At 41.9% G+C, this 21142-nt stretch overlaps 1 protein-coding gene across 1 annotated transcript in view; it reads right to left on the bottom strand.

Moving 5' to 3' along the window:
• The window catches only part of LOC102372414 (sodium leak channel non-selective protein), a 324052-nt gene that overhangs the window by 95971 nt on the left and 206939 nt on the right, over nt 1–21142 (bottom strand). The window contains exons 10-11 of the mRNA XM_025212883.1: nt 13801–13968; nt 3813–4004 (exon numbers count right to left, since the gene is read on the bottom strand). Coding sequence (XP_025068668.1) covers nt 3813–4004; nt 13801–13968 — 360 coding nt within the window. The remainder of the gene's footprint in view (nt 1–3812; nt 4005–13800; nt 13969–21142) is intronic.

Below are 21142 nucleotides of genomic sequence, written 5' to 3'. Positions count from 1 at the left end.
GGGGCTCTGGGGAGGCAGCAGGTGCTGGCAATGCTCCCCACCATGCTGCCCTCCTGCGCCACTTCTGCAGAGCAGCATGTTGAACCCAGCACGGCAGAGCACAGCAGGGGTGCACGAAAGCTGCCTGCCACTCAGAGCTTCACACTGTCCTGGCCACACTTCCCCTGCAGGTGGGGGCAGCAGCAAGGGGCACAAGCCTGCGCTGCTGCCAATGCTGCTCCCATGCACACAGAAGAAGTGTGACCAGGGCAGTGAGGAGCTTGCAGCTGCAGGCAGCTTCCCTGTGTGGCCCCTCTGTGCGCTGCCACTCTGGGTCGCACATGCTGTGCTCCCGGCCCTGCTGCCTTCCTCCAGGCCCTCTGGAGTACAGCATTTGTACAGAGTGGCAGTGGCACAGAGGGGCTGCACAGGGAAGCTGCCTGCTGCTGCAAGCTCCACTTTGCCCTGCTCACACTTCCCCTGTATGCATGGGAGCAGCGTGGGCAGCAGCGCAGGGTTGTGTACACTGCAGTGCTGCCCCCGCCTGCAGGGGAAGTGTGGCCCGGGCAGTGGGGAGCTCGGAGCAGCAGAAAGCTTTCTGTGCCTTCCAGATGTGTCCTGCTATGCTGAGGTCCACATGCTGCTCTGCAGAGGTGGTGAGAGAGGGAAGCATGGCAGGGAGCACAAACCCACAGTGCTTCCCCGCCCTGCCCCTCACACAGAGCTGGGGGGCGCAGGTCCCCCCACCCCTTGGGAGTGCATGCTGCCACCAGGAGCCAGCCCCACCCCCCACCCAAGCCCATAGCAGGCAGCAGTGATGGGGGAGCTGGCTCCTGCTGCAGCAGCCACTGCCTTCTGTTGGGGGCAGGCAGGGAACTGCGGACCTGGGTCTCTAGCCCCATAGCCCTGGAAGCTGGGGGCCCCTTCCAGCAGGGCTGGGGGGCAGGGGCTTTGGGTGGAGGGCAAGGGGCCTGAGCAGGGCTGGGGGGCTGACGTGGGGGGACCCGCACAAAAAGAAGACATAAGATCAAAGGTAGTATCAGAAGTTTTATTTATTGTCGCCAGGTTTACAACTTTTAGAAAATCTGGTTTTTACCAGAAAAAGAGCAACATTTATGATTATTAACTATACTAATATGCAGTGCACCTTGCCATGTACCCCCTGCCCTTGTTTTGTTTTTCTGGCATGCTGGCATGCCGGCACCTTCAAAGGTAGACATTGTGTTTTTTTTGGCACTCCAGCCAAAAAACGTTGCCTACCCCTGCCCTATTTTCACCAAAAATAACCCAGAATTTTGTAGTCAATCAATTATAGATGAGTAATATAGCTACATTAATGTATTTATATTATAAATAGCAATATAAACTTTGCTGGACTTGTTGAAGGTCTCTTGGTTAGACTTCTGAAGGGTTCTTGGCTGGAATCTTTTCAGGAGTCCTGGATGCAGGTTTTTCTGGCTTCTTGTCTGCTTTCTTAAAGAAAGCGTCCAAGGAAGTTTGGACAGATGTTCTTCTCTTTTGCTTGTAAATTTCTCTGTAGCAGCTGTATATGTTGGATATGCCCCTACTCATTGATGCCTTGTGTTTGATGCTGGGGTTATGTTCCTCAAACAGGGACATAGCAACTTCCAAATATTGAAATGCCTCAGCCAACACTTCTGTTGTCAAGACTTTTTGAGGAGTCTCTTCAACAGTGGGTGCATCTTCTTCTTCCTCTGCCACTTTTTGCTGTTCCAATTCAATAAGGTCCACGTTAGTTGGTTCTTCAGAATGTGATGCCAGCAATTCATTAACATCCTCTGGTGCAAGGTCTAACTTGAGCTCTTTGCCCATTTCAACAACATTTTTCATCACCTCTTCAACAGTGTCTGTAAAGCCTTGGAAGTCAGACACAAACTCAGGACACAATTTTGTCCTAACACCTTTCAAATTTGATGGTTTGACTTCATTTCATACCTCACCAATTTTCTTAACTGCATGGCAAACAATGAAGCCCTTCCAAAATTCCTTCAGATTTGGTCCACCTTCCTTCTTAATTGCCCTGATGACCTCGGCAAATGTGCAACTAAGAGGATGCAATTAGCTCCTGGTCCATGGGTTGCAACAGTAAGGTGGTGTTAGGAGGCAGAAACACCGCTTTGATGTCAAGGATGCATGTCATCAAGGAAGGCTGGATGACCAGAAGCACTGTCAAGAATTAACAATCCTTTAAATGCAAGATTGTTCTTGCTGCAATAATCCCTGACACTTGGCACAAAATGATGATTAAACCAATCCTCAAAGATGTTCTTATTGGCCCACACCTTAGGACTGGATTTCCATATCACTGGAAGAAATGCCTTGGAATATCCCTTGAAAGCTCTGGGATTTTCTGAACGTTACACAAGTAAAGGTTTAAGTTTAAAATCACCTGCATAACTGACACCAAGCAAAAGAGTAAGTGGATCTTTAGTAGCTTTGTACCCGGGCATGGATTTCTCCTCTTTGGCAACGTAGGTTCTCAATGGCTTTTTTTCCTCCAAAAGAGACTTATTTCATCAACATAAAAAACTTGTTGAGCACAATACCCACTCTCTTCAATGATTTAAGCAAATGTCTCAGGAAAACCATGAGCTGCCGCCTCATCAGCACTGGTAGCTTCACCTGAGACTCTGTTACATAAATTAGCTCTGGCTTTAAAATGCATAACCCATCCCCTACTTGCATTACAAGGCTCAGCATTAGAACTCTCCCTCCCCCTGTTGTTTCTTTAGATCAGCATAAAGACTGCTAGCCTTTTCCTGAATTATGCCTAAACTCACAGGAACATGGCGTTGATTTTGATCCTCCAGCCAAATGATTAACAGTTTCTCAACCTGAGCAATAAGTCCAACATGTTGCTTAGTTATCAAAGTTGACTGCATAGGAACCGAGCCCTTAACACGTTCCTGAATTTTTACCTTGTCTTTGGACATCCCCACGATAGTCATTCAGGGAATATCCAAAACTCTACTGATTTCAGTTGGTATCTCACCTTTTTTTGGACCTCTTAATTATTTCCATTTTTGTTTCCTCAGTAATTGCTCTATGTTTCTTAGAAACATCACTTGCACCAGATTTACAATTATCTGCCATTTATTATGGGCAAAAAACACCACATTTTAAGAAAAAGTCTGGGAACACAAAGATCTCCTGCGTAAAAATAGCATCACAACAGCAACTGGGCGTCTTGAGTCAGGGAGATGCACGGCGTGGCAGATTGGCACAGGGAGATGGGTGGCGCAGCAAACCTTTTCGCTGGCATGGTATTGCGTCGGATTCAGCATCGTAAAGTTGAAACTGACGTTGGAAAGTCATAACAGGGTGTCAATTTATAAACATCCTAAGTACCGTTTGTCATAACTCAAATGTTGTAATGTCAAGGACTGCCTGTACTCTGGCGCAAACTGAGCTGGAGATATATTCAGTTACATTCATTGCAAGTGTAGACGTGCCCACAGAGAAGCAACAACTATCTTGGCAGCAGTACAGCACAGTATTCTAATGATTCTGTTCTTCCCTGCTACCCCACTTGTGACCTGCCATGCACTCCAATTTTGGAGGTTGACTTTTGGGGGAAAGGTGCATGTGTTATGAGAGTAAATATAATATATTGCGTGTCTCAGCCACAGGGACAAAGATGAACAGTCTAACTCAAACTACCCCTCACTATTATGATAGAGTAAAAAAAAAGAGAGCTACAGAATGAAGGCCACACCCTTGTTTTATCTTCTCAAAAATGATCAAATTCCTTCACAATGAAAACTAGGTTAGACAGAAAGATACAACTGCAATAAAATAACAAGTATACTTGCCCTTGGAAAAGTTGTAAATCTATCCAGTTCTTCCACAAAGCAGAACATCTGCAAACTAATTGCTGACATTACAATTAAAAGGCTTGCAGTGAATACGACCAAGCTCCCAAGTTTTTTTCCAGGTCCAAATATCTTATACACAAAATCCTCCAAAGCAGGAGAAATCTTTATAAGCCGAACCACCCTAAGGACCTGAAAAGAGAGAGAAAATACAATTGTGTTAGTTTTTGTGACTATATCATTAATCAGTCAAATTTCACAGCTTTATAGATTTTAATGCCAAATGAAATTATTATGATTATCTCTCTACTCTGGCCTACATGATTGCAGGACAGTACCACGGAGCTTTGCCCAGTAATTGCTGAATCAAGAAAATAGCTGCTGCTTGAGTACAACTTTCAAATTAATATTCACTCTCGATTTAAAGATAAGTGATAGAGAATCCAATGTATAAGTAAGTAAGTTGTTCCAGTAATTGATTACTTTCACTGGTAAACAGTTATTTTACCAGGTACCCTTATTTTTAGTATGACTCTAGTCTAAATTATGTAGACTGTTTATTCAAGTTTCTTCCTAATGCCTATATTTGCTTGATAAGATTTAGCTAATTTCCTTGGTATCCCATATTAAAAGATTGTGGATGGACACTATTAAAGTCCCATTGGATCAGTACGGACATCTGCGTATTCAGAGAATATATTTGAAGCAATAGGGTGTGTATCCATGCCAAGAGCTGCCAACAGCATCATCATAGATATTTCATTTGATCAGTAATCTAAGACAAAATTTAGTCCTGGATTTAGTGCAAAGTACTAAAGGTAAACTGTTAAGTTAGCTAAATGTTCATGTGATTCATAGAATCAAAGGAAAAAAGGGCTGAAGGGACCTCAAAAGATTATCTATCCAAACCCCTTTCTCAAAGCTGGATCATCCCTCTCTAAACCATCTCATCCAAGTATTTGTCTAATTTTGTAGTTTAATATAGCAAACACTATTTATATAATTCTCAATATGGGAGAAAATATTTTTCACGTGATTTTACAATACATCACTCTCTCTCACATTATCCCAATTATTAGTATTACTGTTGAAATAGGGCCCTTTGTGCTAGGTGCTGTATAAAAAGATGGTGCCTGTTCCAAAAGAGTTTCCACTATGAATGCATACATATTAATCATGCCTTGTAGATGCTGCAAATTCTTCACATCTTAGTCACAGGGATTTCAGGATCAGCTACACAACAGAGCTATTTTATTTCCAGTATTAGATAAGATCCAATATTAAGATCCTGGAGTAATTTTTGACTGCCCCATTTCTATGGTAAGCTGTGTGCTACATGAGAATTTAAAGTGTTATTTTTAAAATTATTTTGCGCAGTCTATCCCCATATTTATTTTGTAACAGCAACACCCCAGAAAGCTGAGGCTTGATTACTTAATTCTTGCTGAGGAGGATTTTTCTATAGCTTGTACCTTTCACAGAATGCAGAACAGCATTTGCTCGCTGTTTTGAGATGCTGTGATCATATAATATATAACCCCATGTTCTTTATGTTACCTACCTAAAATTCAGTAGTTTAGTTTAGTCTGGAACTGTTGTTATTTTAAAGCACAGTTCCAACCTGAAGAATGATTATGTGAAAATGAAACTTTCTTACCCAAGAAAAATTCTTGCAGGGTGAAATCCTAGCCCCATGGAAACCACTGTAAGTTTTGCTATTTAATGGGGTCAGGATTTCACTCCCCAGTTGGCATTCTAAGTCTTGTGTTTTATTCACTATATTTACTCAAATATAAGACAGGGCCCAAGTAATTAGGTTCTATACCTGAAAAAAATATTTTAAAAATGATCACTTTTTCACATATAACCTAATAACCTAGTTATTGGAGGTTTGCCTTGAATATGTCCCCTTCCCACTCCTACAGCAGGGAAAATAATCAGGGGAGATTAGGCCGCCCCCTTGCCCTTTTTCCCCACACAACTTCTGCTCCCTGCAGCCCCTTCACTCACCACTTTACTGTCAGGCCCTGCTCTCCATGGAAGTGAGGGGCAAATCTGAAAGCACTGACTGTAATAAACATACCAGCAATAATTTAGTTTATCCAGAATTGATGCATTGTACCTTCTTTGACACTGCTGCAAGTTTTAGTAAACTTACTTCTAAGAAACACTTTTATGCCAACTTATATAAAGTACAAACTGGGGTCATCTACACAAGATGTTTACTGTGGAGTAGACTAATTAGCGGGGCAGTAAACATTTTGCATCTACATGTATGGCCCTATTAGGCTGCAGAAAACTTCTAAATACAAGTACTATCCTGCCGGGGAGGTTTTTACTCTGCAGCATCACATGTGTAGACACTGATGGAGCTTGCTGGAGCAGGAGGGTGCTTCAGTGTATGGGCTACACAATGTAGCACCCGTGTGCCCCAGCCATCTTCTCTGCAGCGTGTTGAGCCAGGCTGGAGTAATCCCTTTGGTCCCCCTGCCACCTGGAGCTGCTCTGACCTGGCTTACTGTGCTATGGTCCAAGGCACATGTATAAACATAGTGCCTGGGAGCTTCTTTATTGCTTCACCTTAATAGCATGTGTTGATACATCCACTATGCATAATATTAGTTCAAAACCAAAAGGCTCATGATTTACTATATAGTTCCCTGGGCTGTGCCCCAGCAGAGTCAACAGTGTTCCAAGTCATGGTAACTGCAACGGGTGTCCCCAGGCATGCAAAGACATCAATTCCCCCCCCTCCCCGTTTAGTGCAGTCCGCCCTGCTCTCGCCTGCCACACCGTTGATGTAAAATGAATAGATGTAATGCGGGAAGCCGCCCCATTGGCAGCCCTGGTGAACTGGGCCAAACACACAGCTCTGAACTGTCCCTACACCGTGTTCCATGCCTCGCAGATGGCATCGTATTGTCTGTGCTCCCCCCAGCCCCTTACTAGACCATACTTGGCATCTGGCCCACTCACTGGGCCTTGACCTTCTGGCCCCTCACTGGACTACTCCCTCAGCCCCTCACTGGGCTGCCCTTTACCCCCTCACTGGGCCACATGCACTCCAACCCCTCACTGGGCCACACTTCATACTCTGTAAGCCTAGTGGACCTTGGCCTCTTCCTGAACCTTTTGCCCCTCAAACCTTAGGTCCCTCCTGGTGGACCTTGGCCCTGGGCCTTTCTCCTCTATGAGGTGACCCACAAGGCAGTGGGGGATGAAGCTTTCCACCCCCCATCCTTGCCTTTCACTGGGGAGGCACAGGTGTGGCATTTCCAGGGGGCACCCCACCACAGGCTCTCCCAACACACCAACCACACCAACCAACCCAAGCAGGGTGCAATTTCAGGTCTTACCCAGGACCAAAGGAATCTACTCCATCCTCATAGTTCCTATCCTAACCTCCAGTTGTTACAGAAACTGCAGTCTTCAGGCTGCACAATGTTATTCCAACAGCTCTCCAGATGCAACTTCCAGCCCTGCTCCCAGGTGTGACAGCTGAAATGATGTCTGTGTGATAAAGGTGTTTGCTGAAGGCCCTATGAAGATTAGACCAAGTGTTTTTCTGTATTTGTTTAGATATTAAGCTATATGTTGTTGCTAAAAGCCTAATTAAAGTCTAAGATGTAGTGAGGCCTTGTATAAAGTAAGGCCTAGTAAATTTAGCAAAGCCTTGAAGTAGTAAGGCCCTGTGGTGTAGTTAAAATTACCTTATCAAAGGAATGCACGGCTTGTACCACTAATTGGTCAGTCTAAGGACAGTTGAAGTAAAAGGAATCTGAGTGGTTGTACGTTATCAGAACCATTCAGAAGGAAGATACAGCTCTGTGAAAAGGATCAGTTAGCTGTTGCCCGGATCAGTGGGCCCGTGGACCTCAAGGAGCCCAAGGACTGCATTCCAGGGTCCTTCCCGGTACCCTTTGGACAGTGCTGTTCAGGAACGTCTGACTTCACTGAACTTTGTGGAAAGAGAAGCTTGCTGTGTACCAGGCATCAGTGGGGACTGCCGATAAGTTGCCGACGCGAATTGCTTTTGTCTGTCATTGTTTGTCTTGCTACTACGCATAGTTGTGTTTTTGTTAAGTCAATAAATCTTTCTTACCTTTCTACCCCCGACCACACTCTCAATCCCGAACCCTCCATAGGCAGCTGGGACACCCAGGGTCTAGGCTTATACTCTGTCTTCCCAGCCCTCCTCCAATTAGGTGGCCCTCTGCAGTCAGGTGACTACCTAATGGGGCCTAAGCCCACCTGCCAGCTGCTCCGTAGCCTTCCTGATGATCTTAAAGTGGCAGGCACAACCAGTGCACCATCACATTGAACCCACAGCTCAGCACTGCTCAGTATGTGTGTGTACTCCCGATATCCCCCACAAAGGATTCATGTGCTAGTTACCCCTGTCCCTTCCTTCCCCGCCCCCCCATCTCCCCATGAATGGAACCAGATATTCTTGTGAAGAGGCCTGGAATCCTCTAAAAATGTGGGAACCTGGTCCAGCTCCACTTCATGGAGGGTGGGGGGGAAGGGCTACACTAATCATAAGCAACAGATGAAGAAAGGGAGTAACAGAGGGATTCTGGGGGAAACTGCTTGAGGCTCCATTGTGTGATGTTTGCCAGGCATTTAAGACTGGTAAGAAACAGGAAACATTGGAAATGGGAAAGAAAGGCACAGCTCAGCTGAGGAAGTGAAGAAGTAGTAAAAATGTATGTAATGTAGTGGCTCATCATGACTTGGAAAAGGGTCGGCACTGAGGGGTACTGCACTTAATGGGCACTATCTTATTCAGTTGGGCTACACTGGCTTATTTTGGCCTTTTAGCTAAGCTCAAGCATTTTTGGCATCAAAGAGAGGTTGTAATGGGTAGGTCTGGCCCGCCCAGTGCCAGTTCCCTGTGGAGGGAATACCCGCTCTTTATTTTTAAGGACCAAAAAAAAAAAAAAAATAGGTTCCCATTAGCATGTTCGCCCAAAGTGGACTGTGTGTTTTGTAGTCAGGCTTAGTGTTCACTGCATTTAATCAGCTTCATAGTTGGTTTCCATTACTGAGCACATGCTACTTTTGGCAGGAGTTTACTGATAGACAATGTATTTAATGAGGTGTCCTTGTATGCAAATGTAAGATGAAGAGCTTTTTTCCCATATGCTAACTGGTGGGAAAAACTCCTGTCGTATATTTGAGTAAATATGGTAACTGTCTTACCTACTGTTTTTTTTTTCCTCCCCTATCTAAAGAGATCTAATTGACCTTTAAGTAGCACATTAATCTTTACTGGTACTATTTTGCTATTTCATCTGTTTTCATTAGGAGACAAATTAGACCTACTAAATTTGCACTGTAATGACATTCTTGTTTTCTATGCTACTGGCTAATGCATAATTTATTTTAAGTAACTTTTTAAATGATGTGATGTACAGTATTTTGGATGAAATCTACAAAGATTTTTGCACAGCAATTCAAATCTAAAACTGAAACAAGAACCAAAAAGCTTTGTTAATTTCTAAGACTGCCTCTCAAATAGTGTTGTTTACCTCAGAAGATGACTATAATACTTTTTCCAGTAAAAATATTGGTTTTTTTATTGGTCATTGTAGTAATATGCAAAATGTGGAGTCTTTCTATTGGCTATGCAAACAGCTGAATCGGGACCATGGAAAGGTTCCATTAATGTACATTATGCTAGTTTTCTTTCACAGAAAGCCATAAAAGTTGCATGTTGTTTTGAATCAGAATGAATAGTGAGGTGTGAGAGAGGTGAACAGTATGTGGAGGTGAACCGTGTATGAAGAGTGACTGATGTGTTAACAAGTTGTTTTCCATGCAAACTAATAAATAATATAGACTACAGTATATGAAGACTAGAAAGGTGAAATATAGTTCTGCTTGATAAATCGAAGTGCATCTAACAGGTGCTCTGGCTTTAGCAACCATTTATTTTTGGCTGAGTGGGAGCACAGTAAACCTGTCATCATTAATATTGAAATGCCTGAAGATTTGCGTAACCTCCAAATGTATCCATGTTAACATCACTTTTTGACCTTAGTGGTCTGGAGATATGCGACATAGCTTGCTAGGAGTTTGACTGCTTGGGGATATGGCAAGTACTTACTTGCACAACTTCTCTGTCATTTGTCCTTAAGGAGATTTGCATTGCAGAATGTGACTCAAATCTTTCAGTGCAGCAGGTGTTTCTGCTTGTAAAACTTATGTCTTTTATAGTGATATTTTAATAAAAAATATTTCATCAAAAGTCTCTGGAATGGAACTTCAAGCACCCTATATTTTAAAAGAGGAATCTATAACAGTAATTTATTTTTTGCAGGTATATGGTGCTATCATGACCCAGTGAAGTCAATAGGAGTTTTGACATTAACTTCAATGGGCCCTGGACTTCACCCAGCACATTTTAAGGTACTTTTTAAAAAGACATTATTTTAAATAAAGAAGAAGATTATTTTAAGTCTTTATTGATACCATTTTAGGAGTCACAAGTGAATACACCAGAGACGCTGGACATTTTTCTGAATATCTGAAAATAATATCTAAAGTAGTCCTTTCCAAACTGTGTGCCGCGACACATTAGTGTGTCGGCGGCAGTGTGTAGGTGTGTCACGCGAAATGCAGAAAATTTTGCGGAAGGGCACCACGGAGCTCCCTTACTCGCGTCTGCTTCCCTTGGCCCCTCCCGCGGAACTGAATTACTGTGTCGCGAAATGATGCATGTCTAAAAAGTGTGTCACCAACATGAAAAGTTTGGAAAGCTCTGATCTAAAGACTCTAGACATCTTTGTGCTACAATCTCTTTCATTAGAATTATGATAATAATCACCATATGATCTACAGTAACTATCTACCTTCGAGAACTATTTTATTTTATATTTAGAAGCCCTGAATCCATACAACTGCTTAATACTATGTGACAACTTGAAAATTCTCAAAAACATCCAGTGGGCGCATTCACATGAGATGTTTACTGTTGGGTTGCTTAATTAGCTCTGTGGTAAAGCCTCAGCATCTACATGGACATCCCTATTAGTCTGCAGTAAACTAATAAACACCACTGTAAGTTAATACTTGTAAACACAAGTACTATTCTGTAGTGACATTATTTAGTGTGCCGCAATGCATGTGTAGATGTTGATGGGGCTGGCCAAGGCACAAGTGTGCTTCACTGCTGGGGTTGCAGGGTTGCTAGCCCCACACTGGAGCACCCTCGTACCCCAGGTAGCCTCTCCGAAGCATGTTGAGGTGTGTGGGAGCAGCCCTAGGTGCTCGTACAAATGGTGTGTCCAGGTACAATAAACTCTGGTGTGAACTGTGCCAAAGTTTATCACATCATGCTAACTGTATGTGCAGATGTACCCAGGATTCTCCCAACCATGCTCCCATTGACTGCAATGAAAGAAGAGTTAGAGCAAGAGTGACTGCTTTTGATAATATATAAACACATGAAAAATAGATCTGCCCAGAGAGAATTAAAGAGAACAGAAAAGGAAATAAGTCAGTGGACAGTAATTATTACTTTTATTCTATTTAATGCAATATGTCACATTTATATTTTATATAAAACTTTCTGGAATAAGACCACAAGCTGTAAGTAGGTTCTGATTAAATATTACAACAATAAGTTAATGTGATGCTTCAGTTTTGCTAGAGCATTTTCTTAGGTTTGGTAATTATATCATAGCATGTGAATGGCATGGTACTGAATATTCTGATAGCATGTAAATTATTTAAAATCATACATATTACTTTCTAAAAACCTGTGTTCCCTGTAGTGTAATTTTCAAGAGAAAGAGATTTTCAAGACTTGCAACTTTTTCTGACTAATTTTGTAAGACCGCATGAAGTTGTGTGTTAATACAGGTGACCCTCACCATTTGCAGGGCATATGTTCTTGAGATCCCCGCGAATGGTGAAATCCACGAATAAGGCACTGCATTCATGAACACTGGCTGTGTTCATGAACACAGTACCCCTGGCGGCTGGGGGCGGGGCACGGCTGCGCTGGTGACAGTGGGAGCCCGGCAGTGGTGGCAGGAGCCTCGTGGCAGCAAGCACAGAGTTCCTGAGGAGCTCCTGCAAATGTATTTAAGATGTGGATTCAGCATTCATGAATACTTGAAACAGCAAATGCCAAACCCACGAATAGCAAGGGTTTCCTGTATGCATGTTTGTCAAGGCTCAACAGACTTCTAAGCTGACTGTACTGCATCATCGTTTATCATGATTTTCTGTAAAATTTAACTATTCATGTTATTATTTATTACTCATTAGTCACTTCATCCCGTTTCAAAATAATAGATGGATATGAGTGTGTTTTAAAATTTTAAAAAGAAATTTATCAGTGAAACAGCTGAAATAGAATACCTAGAACATAATGTAGGCTTTCTAAGAAGTGTGGTGTGGTTTGCGTTGCGTTGCGTTATTTACAATTCCCAGATCCCTCCTATAATTAAAATGTCTGTAAAAACTCTAATCATAGTCATGTGAAATTCCTGAATTAATTGTAACTTCCTGATGTCCAAGTAATTAGGTTAGCCTTTACAAAGGTTTATTAGACAGCAATTGGGTGTGCCTACATGTGCAATTAATGAGAAGCAATAAACTTCAGACCAATAAAGCTCAATGTGCTGCAGAGGGGCTGGCTGTGGCACAACGGTGCTTCAGTGTGTAGGCTAGCCAGCAGGCAGTTTTTTACTCTGCAGCAGGACAGTATTTATTTGTATATACTTTACAGGATAGCACTTATATTATATTTATATTAGTTTACTCCAGCCTAATAGGGGTGCACATGTAGATGCCATTATGCTTACTGTGCAGCTAATTAGTCAACTTTACAGTAAACATTTTGTATAGAAATGCCCATCGACACCGCTCCTATTGAGAGTAAACTACAGTATAGTGAATGTTTGGGTCTTCTTTCACTGTTGGAATTACCTTAAATTGCATAGAGGCAAGGATTTCTTAGTATGATATCTTTTTGAGTCAACTGACAGTTGCGCTAGAGTTAGACAGGCTTTCAAATGCAAGACATCCTTTGTCAGGTGATGATATGTAGGATATATACTTGTATTTGAACAATGTATTGCATTTGAAAGCTCATCTAACTCTATCCCAAGGATACAATTGGTGCAATAAAAGTTATCACCCTTAGACATTTTTGGCTCTTGCATAATTCCTAGACCATCATGGCTACATCATCACTCTACCATTACTTTAAATTACACGTTATGGAAGGAGGAGACACAGGAGCTTGTTGGAAACTAATCACTAGGTTAAATGAAAGCAAGTATGAGTTTACTTTGGTAATGAAATGGATCAGTCTCTGTCTTCCACACAGGTCTTTTTACAGAAATGACAGAACAGCCCCAGTGAAAAGTTCTTTAACATTTGGGAACTGTAAAAAAAAAAACAAAAACAAAAAACCCCACAAAAAACAGGGCCCAGGATGAAACTGGGGCAATCATTTCAGAGGATCCAAAAGGGCCTGGAACAAAGAATCTCTTTGTCAGGAAATGTTGTGGGACAGTAGCTGGAGGTGTAAAAGCAAGCTGATAGGAATAAGAAGCCAGAAAACCAATAGCAGTCAGTATACAGGAGTCTGCAAAAGTTGGTAGAAGGTGAGTAAGTAAGCAAACACATGTGTGTCTGAGGCTGAATCAGAGCCAAACTAGATCAAAACCAGGATAAAGCAATGCAGAAGTAGGAAATGAAAGTTGATGGAAAAATATGGGTGGAGGATGGTGCATTTAGCAGGGAGGGGGGAAACCTACTCCTGTAAATTTTCTTGAGATCTACAGACCTAAGGGAAGACTTATTTAATTATTTTTATTATAAAGATACATTCAAAATAACTTAGCTGTAAGGGCACACTAGAAAAATAAAGGAAAACACAGAGTGAAATGTGTGCCATTTTTGATAGATAATATTTTTAGTGTTTTTGGGAAAAAATTGAAGTAGAATCTTAAAATTTACTTGACCATACCTGAAAATATGTAAACTGAGAATGGTAGAGGTCTGGATAAATATGAAGAGTAGTTCCAATTACAAGCAGCAGTTCAAATTTGTGAAGAGATGAACTAATATATCCAGTAAAGCCCAAACAACAGATCTTCAGAAGTGCTTCTAAATCAAAGAGAACTGTGAAAGCAACCTAGGATAAAATATAAGAGGAAAAAAAGGGTGTTTGAATCACTGATTTAAATTATAGGTTTCTATGTCAAACAGTTCACATTTTCCCGAGATGTAAAATGATGCTTATTTGAGGCTCTATGTAGCTAAGTAAATACCTGACATAACATTAGCAAAAATGTCAATGACACACACTGAATAGGCAATCAAAGGGATAATGTTATAGATTCATCAAAGGGATAACAGGTAGGTATTTTTTTTTGTTTTTTCTAATTTTTATGAATAGATGACACATTTGTTAATCGTCAGACTTTGCATATAAACACAGTATTCAACTGAAAATTGTACAGTTCCTACATAAAATACCTGCTTATATTCACAGAGATAGTAGAACAATTTGGTATTTTTAAGGGTTTTTTTCTGTAAATATAACTATTCACCATCTTTAGAAATAGTTACCACAGTTTTTGAAAAATTAATAACAACCATTGAGATATGAAAAAATCATCTACCTCAGGGTTCAGCACCCTACAAGCCCATAGGCCAGATCTGACCTGAGAAGCCATTGGATCCAGCCTGTGGACATGGGGCCTCAGTGGTGTTCAGAGGTGCAGGCTTCTCCATTAAGCATTGAGGAGAATGAGCAGTGGTGATGGGAACATCCGTTGTGCTGCAGCCAGGGGGTGAGAAATTTCTGTGCCACTACATAGGTGGCAGCAGCTACAGTGAAGGTAGAAGCCAGGCCATAGTGCCCGTCCTCCATTGGCCTGAGCTGAGTCATTCCAGACCACAGCCTGAAAACATTTGTGACCATTGATATACCTGGAATTCTTTTAATTAATTTGACCCTAAACTGGGTAAATTCACAGCTAGCCAGCTCCAGTTTGACAACCATTCAGACAACACAGTATGACAGCCCTAAAGTGTCTGAAATATATGTGTTCAGGCTATAAATATATTAATATAATCTCTATTGGACTGTCCCCAAACCTAGCCAACATAAATCTGAAAAAAGTTTCCCTTTTGAATCCCCATTTTATACTTGTTTCTGAATTTCTTTAGCATATTCTCGATAAGAAATTCTCTCAGAATAGTTACAGCATGAGTATCAGAGACGTCTACATTTGCAAAATACTGGCCAAATCTATTCAGCCAATTTTGAGTTCTCAATCTGTGTCCAAATAAATGATGGAAAACTGTTCAATAGCAGCTGATTAGAAATTATGCATAATATGTAATAACAGTGGTTGTACCAATTTTGTTCAAATATAAACTGTTTGTAGTTGTCAGAGAAGTTAAGAGCAAGCCAAGAATTAAAACTTACTGATGAGTAGTTCTTATTTTATGGATATTTAATTTTTCACACCTGACCAGAAAATAATCCAAAATAAACTGATAAGAAAGCAAGGGATATAGTTAAAAAAACAACAACAAAAATAAACCCCCCAAATAGGGCAAGTCAATTGATGAACACATTTGGTAAATTCCTGTCATTTTGAAATGGAGTACAAAAAGACAAGAATTAGCAGGGCAAAAGGAGTGAGGCAGGAAGATTAGGGGTAGAACTGTCCAGTTTTTAGATACTTTTTCTGAAGTATTTACACTTTAAATTGCATAAAGTTCAAGATGAAGGGCCATTTTATAGCAAGACAGGGACCTTATATCCTGACATTTAGATAATTTAGCTATAAATTGTACCTAAGGCTAAATCCTCTAATGCTATTGGGTATCTCATTTTGCTTTCAAATTTTCTTCTTTTACCACACAAAAATGCTTCTGACTAAATAACCTCCTCCCTTAATTCCTCATATGCCTTTTCATTTCCCAGTTTACATACCCTGAGTAATCCCCCAACACACAGTAAAGATAGGATAGAGAAAGAGATGTTTGTCCTCCCTTCTGCAGCAGTAGCATGGTATAAACATTAAAATAGTAATATTTTAATAGTACTAATATTTTCAAAGCACTTCACAAATATTAACTAAGTAATGGTCACTCATTGGCCCATTGGCAACGCATAGGGGGTGCATGCAGGTGCACGTGCACCACCTGAGATTGGCGGTGCACCCCCTGCGATTGGCCACCACTGCCAATGGTGTCTGTGGGCAGCTGCTGATCACCGCTGGCCACTGCCGATGCTGCCAGTGGCACCTGCAGGTGGTTGGTGACCACCGGTTGGCGCTCGCCACCTTCATCCCCCAGGTCCCGCCATCGCCAACAGTGCTGTGACTGACTCCAGGAGCTCCCTGCTCAGTCCGCCCCAGTTGCCAAAACTGCTGTGGCTGCCTGCAGGAGCTCCCCATTCAGTGTTGCCATGCCCTAGCCACCACTGCTGCCACTTGCGGGCACTTGCCATGCCACCCCAGCCTCCAGGGGTACACGTCTTTCATGCATAGGCCCCCCTGAATTCAAATATTATTGGCCCTATTTTTACAGAGAGCAAAATTAAACAGAAAGAGCGTTTTGGTTTGCGGGCTCTGAAGCCTACTGAGGTTTCAATCTTGATTCTGTTACTGAGAATATACAAGACTTTAGTGAAGTACTTAGGGCCTGAGCACGACACATTTACTTCAGTGTAATTTTTGTTACATTTATACATAATTTTGTACCCAAATATAAATCACACCAGGAGCCTGAGGGACCTGATGACCAGCAATTCTATGGTAGTTGCTTGTCATAGGTCTTATTACAGTGCCTCACCACTAGACTGCAGGGAGTAGATAATAGCCTTTTTCTTCAGCTATCCTTTGATACAAGGTTGATATCTGATGAGGGGGGGCAGATTTTGGGAGTTTTTAGTGAGTTTTAAGATGGCTGAAGAGTCCAATCTATGCTCTGCAAGTTTTCCACAGATATGACAGCTGGTGTTTAGTGGGAGAGGGGGAACAGCTGTTGGCCAGGATGTTATGGGCTTTCCTTCCTCCTCTGCCATTGCTTGGCTTCCTGAGGAAGATGGTTTTCTTCGAAGTGGGCTGTAGCTTGATGTATGGTGCAGCATCATTGAGACTTATTACCAGCCAGAACTTCCCAGTTTGTAAGGTTGATGCCACCCCTTTTAATGTCTGCTTTCAGGGTGTTTTTGTAGCATTTCTTCTGTCCTCCACAGGTCCTATTACTACGACTCAATTAAGAGAAGAGGACTTGCTTCAGGAGACAAGTATCAGTCATCCGCACACAGTGGCCAGCCCAGCTAAGTTGATTTTTCATGATCTTTACCTCAGTGCTGGTTATGTTATCTGCAGAGAGGATGCTGGCATTGGTGCAGTGGTCTTCCCATCTTGGTTTGTGGGAGATGTTAACATCCCTGGCAGAGGCCTGTGTGTGACATCTTTTAATGTGGGGAAGCTGGTGCACAAGTGACAACCACACAAACTTGACGAATAGCCTTTTTACAACAACATTAGGGTGGAAGTGGACATGATACTTACAATGATTTAACTTACATTAATATAGTTTTACTCCTGATTTTTTCCTAGAGTAATTCTACATTAGAGTGAAGTAAGTAACACCAGTGTAGGATTTTCTTGCATGTCTAATCATTATTTACATTGCATTAAAGGGTAATTACATTAACATAAATGTCATGTGCCCAAGCCCTCCCATCCACAAAAATGGTATAATTAAATTTATCAACATCATAAGTGCAATGTTTTGTGTTCAGTGTACTGTAAAAATAAGTGGCAGATGCAGAAATAAAACTTGTTAAATTTGCCCTGCAAGTCAAATATGTATTTCTTTAGTCTATGTGGACTGGTAGTGAGCAGTGCCACTAGCTGTATCTGCTAACAGTGTTTGAAATATTTTTCCAACTTTTAATACTTTTTGTACTTCCATAAAGATAAGATGTCTCAAAGCACTGAAGCCTTTTGTTGTCTGAACAAAACTCCCCTCCCCACCCCACCCCAATTTCACATCTTACTATGGGCACATATATATATGTATGTATACATACATACATGTATATATAGCCATACACATTCATATTTTGTTCCATCAAAGATACTGGCCAATTTACCTTGTCTTGTTCTCAGATCTCAATGAGATCTGCAAAACAAGTTTGAAGAAACTGTTTCAAATACCTCATGCCAAAAAAAATCTTTATTTAAAACAGAAGAAAAGTATTATAGCTCAAACTAGTCTGAGCTAAGTAAAATCAGGCTCATATGGGGTGTTTTTGTTTGTTTTCTTGCTGATTCTGAAAATCAGAAAAGCAGGTGAGAAGCTAATGAATTCAACCTTAGAGCAGGTGGTGTGGCAACATTCTAACCCACACACATGCATACTTTAGAGCATAGATGGCACTGCATTAGTGACAAGATAATAAATATGATATTAAATTTATTTTAATTTATTCCAAAAATGTGCAGGCAGGATCATTTGCATTTTACATGCTTCTCAAAACACTAGCACTTAAAAATGTATCAAATAATTTACATAACATTTGATTATGTTTACATACCTGCCTTTCTACCTCTAGAGTTTGGTATCTTTCCTTCAAACAATTCAAAATATCTGACTTGCATTTTTTGCTTGGACATGAAATGAAATACATTTTTTATATAATTTTATGCTCCCATTTATTCCTTCAGTTGCTACAGAGGAAGAAGTGTGAATCCACAGAGAAAACTCTGGTATGTCCCTGATGAGGGAGTAAGTGTTTACATAAATGGCTGCCTCCTAATATGCTACCACCATTTCTTCTGGCAGAGCACCTGGGGCATGACAAAAGGAGAGTGAACGGCTAGCGATAGGGGAAGACGCCAGACCGGAGCTACCTCAAGTGGACTGCAGTTTAAAATCACATTTAAACTGCAGATGATATGCCTGAATGGTTGGAGGGTGTTAATGTTGCTTCAGGTGGGTGATTTCTCTTTGACAGTTTTTGCAGAGGCAGAGCTTATGTAGGTCAAGTATCCAACTACAACAGATGAGTTGGTTTTACTGTGCTACCAGGGCTTGGTTGAGGGTATGTAGAGCTGTAGGGGACCACACAGGTGCATCCTCCTGAGATGGATCAATGTGGCTAGGGGCTCAGAACTGTGACTCTTTTGCACCTTTTCAGTGTTGACATTCTGCTCAATCTTACCTTTCAAAGGGCTTTTTTGAAAGGCACAGAAATAATACAAGTATCGATATTGTACAGAGCAGGGGTGGCCAACCTGAGGCATGCACGCCATAAGTGCCATGGGCAATCTCTATATGTGGCAAGCAGCAGATCAGAGAGGGCGCAGGTAGCATAGGGCAGATAAGGCAGAGTAGCAGATTAGGTAGAATCAAAGGTTCAGAGTGGCAATCAGGAGGTGCATCTACACAAGGCGCATACTGCACAGTAGACTAATTAGTTGTGCAGTAAACATCTTGCGCCCCTATTAGGCTTAGTACACATGTGCCCCTATTAGGCTTCAGTAAACTACTATACCCCACAGCAGCACACACATAGATGCTGTCCCAGAGGGCTGGGGCACAAGGGTGCTTCAGTGTGCGGGCTGCCTGCTGGTTAGTCTCACACTGGAGCACCTTGTGCCCCAGCCTGCCCCTCCATAGCATGTTGAGCTAGGAGGAGCAGCCCCAGGTTGGCAGGCTAACCCCCTAGGTCCTCTGCCAGCTGGGGCTGCTCTGACCTGGCTCAACATCCTTGGTTCCCAGGCTCACATTCAAAGGGCAATAAACTCCAGGACTTATTGCCCAGAAGCAATAAACTCTGGAGCAATATTCTCTTGAGTTTACTGCTTCACGTTAATTGCACATATAGACACACCCAGGGAGGGCATGAAACTTACTTTGTGGTATACTAGCTGAAATGTTTGGCCCCCTATGGCAGATTTCAATGAGAGTAGTGGGAAAAAGAGATCAGACTTCAGAAACACCTGGATTTTCTATCATAAAATGAGATGTGCTCATTCTCAAGTTCAGAAAACTGTCAGATTATTTCTTAACTACTGGATGTACTGAAGTTTGTACTCAGTGGGATTGGGGTTTAGAATTCACCTCCATTTTTTTAACCCTTGAAAACTTTCCTCTTTCTGAGCCTTTGTCAACTATTTCCAACAGAGAAACCAAAATTTCCTCTTATAACATGGGATCAGACATGTTCCAGCTAGTTTAGCCTGCTAGACCTTTAAATGAATCTTGAAATACTTTTCATTTATCTATAACAGTGATTCTCAACCACGGTGCTGGTGCACTCTGAGATATTGCCAGATCATTTGAAGGGTGAAGTGAGGTATGAGGAGATAAATAAATTTAAGCAGATAAGCACAAATGCAGGCTTGTTCCTGCCTGGATGATTCCCCACCCCCACTTCCCAGCCTATCTATGACACAAGCACTGTAATTGAAATTGGGTGCCACTCAATTTACAAAAAGTATGGAAGTTCAAAAAAGGTTGCGAACCATTGATCTACAACTTCCTGATATGTTTGGAGGACCATTGTTGGCCATGAAAACCTAAGTCAATTTTGCAAGGTGCTGTCAAAAACTGTGGGACCTAGTGCTCTGTCACACTCGTGAGAATGAAAGAGAAATTTGAAGAAGAAATATGAAGGGGGTTTGTCTGAGAACTGGCAGTGAAGTTAATTTACCTTATATTTGTTTTCTGGGGGATTCTATCTATGTTCCAACAGATATATAGTTTTATTAAAAGTAACTTGCTCAAAACTGCTAAATTAGGAATTTATAAAAATATTTAAACCAATGCAAAATCTTACCAGCAGCTGGTCTGCAGCAACCTTCTTAAATTATTAGTGTTCTAAAGTGAGAGAACATAACTGGCTACAGCATTTCCATAATACTTTAGCTACTGTTGTTAATACATTTTTATTTGCAGTCAAATACAAATTAAAATAAAGAATGAAACACAGGCAGCTTGTTCCAGGTGTCCCTTGTCATCCATGAAAAAGTGTATTGTATTACATCTTACAAGCTCTTGGCTCTTACTTCAAGGAATACCTTCCTTGTCTCTTCTCCCCTCCGGGTCTTGTACCAAGACATTTCCAGCCTGCTCAAGGTGAACGGTGTGCTTTGTGCTCCGTTCCCTGCACGCAGGGGCATTCGTCAGGGGTGTCCGCTGTCGGGCATGCTCTACGCCCTGGCCATCGAGCCGCTGCTGCACGTGCTGCGCCGCCGCCTGAGTGGTGTGGCCCTGCCATTGGCCACGGGCCCGTCCGCTGGCCCTCCTCTCCCGCTGTCCGCGTACGC

The sequence above is a fragment of the Alligator sinensis genome, unplaced genomic scaffold (assembly GCF_000455745.1).
Source record: "Alligator sinensis unplaced genomic scaffold, ASM45574v1 scaffold1339_1, whole genome shotgun sequence".
NCBI lineage: Eukaryota > Metazoa > Chordata > Crocodylia > Alligatoridae > Alligator > Alligator sinensis.
This window is presented reverse-complemented; position numbering and strand designations above follow the sequence as displayed.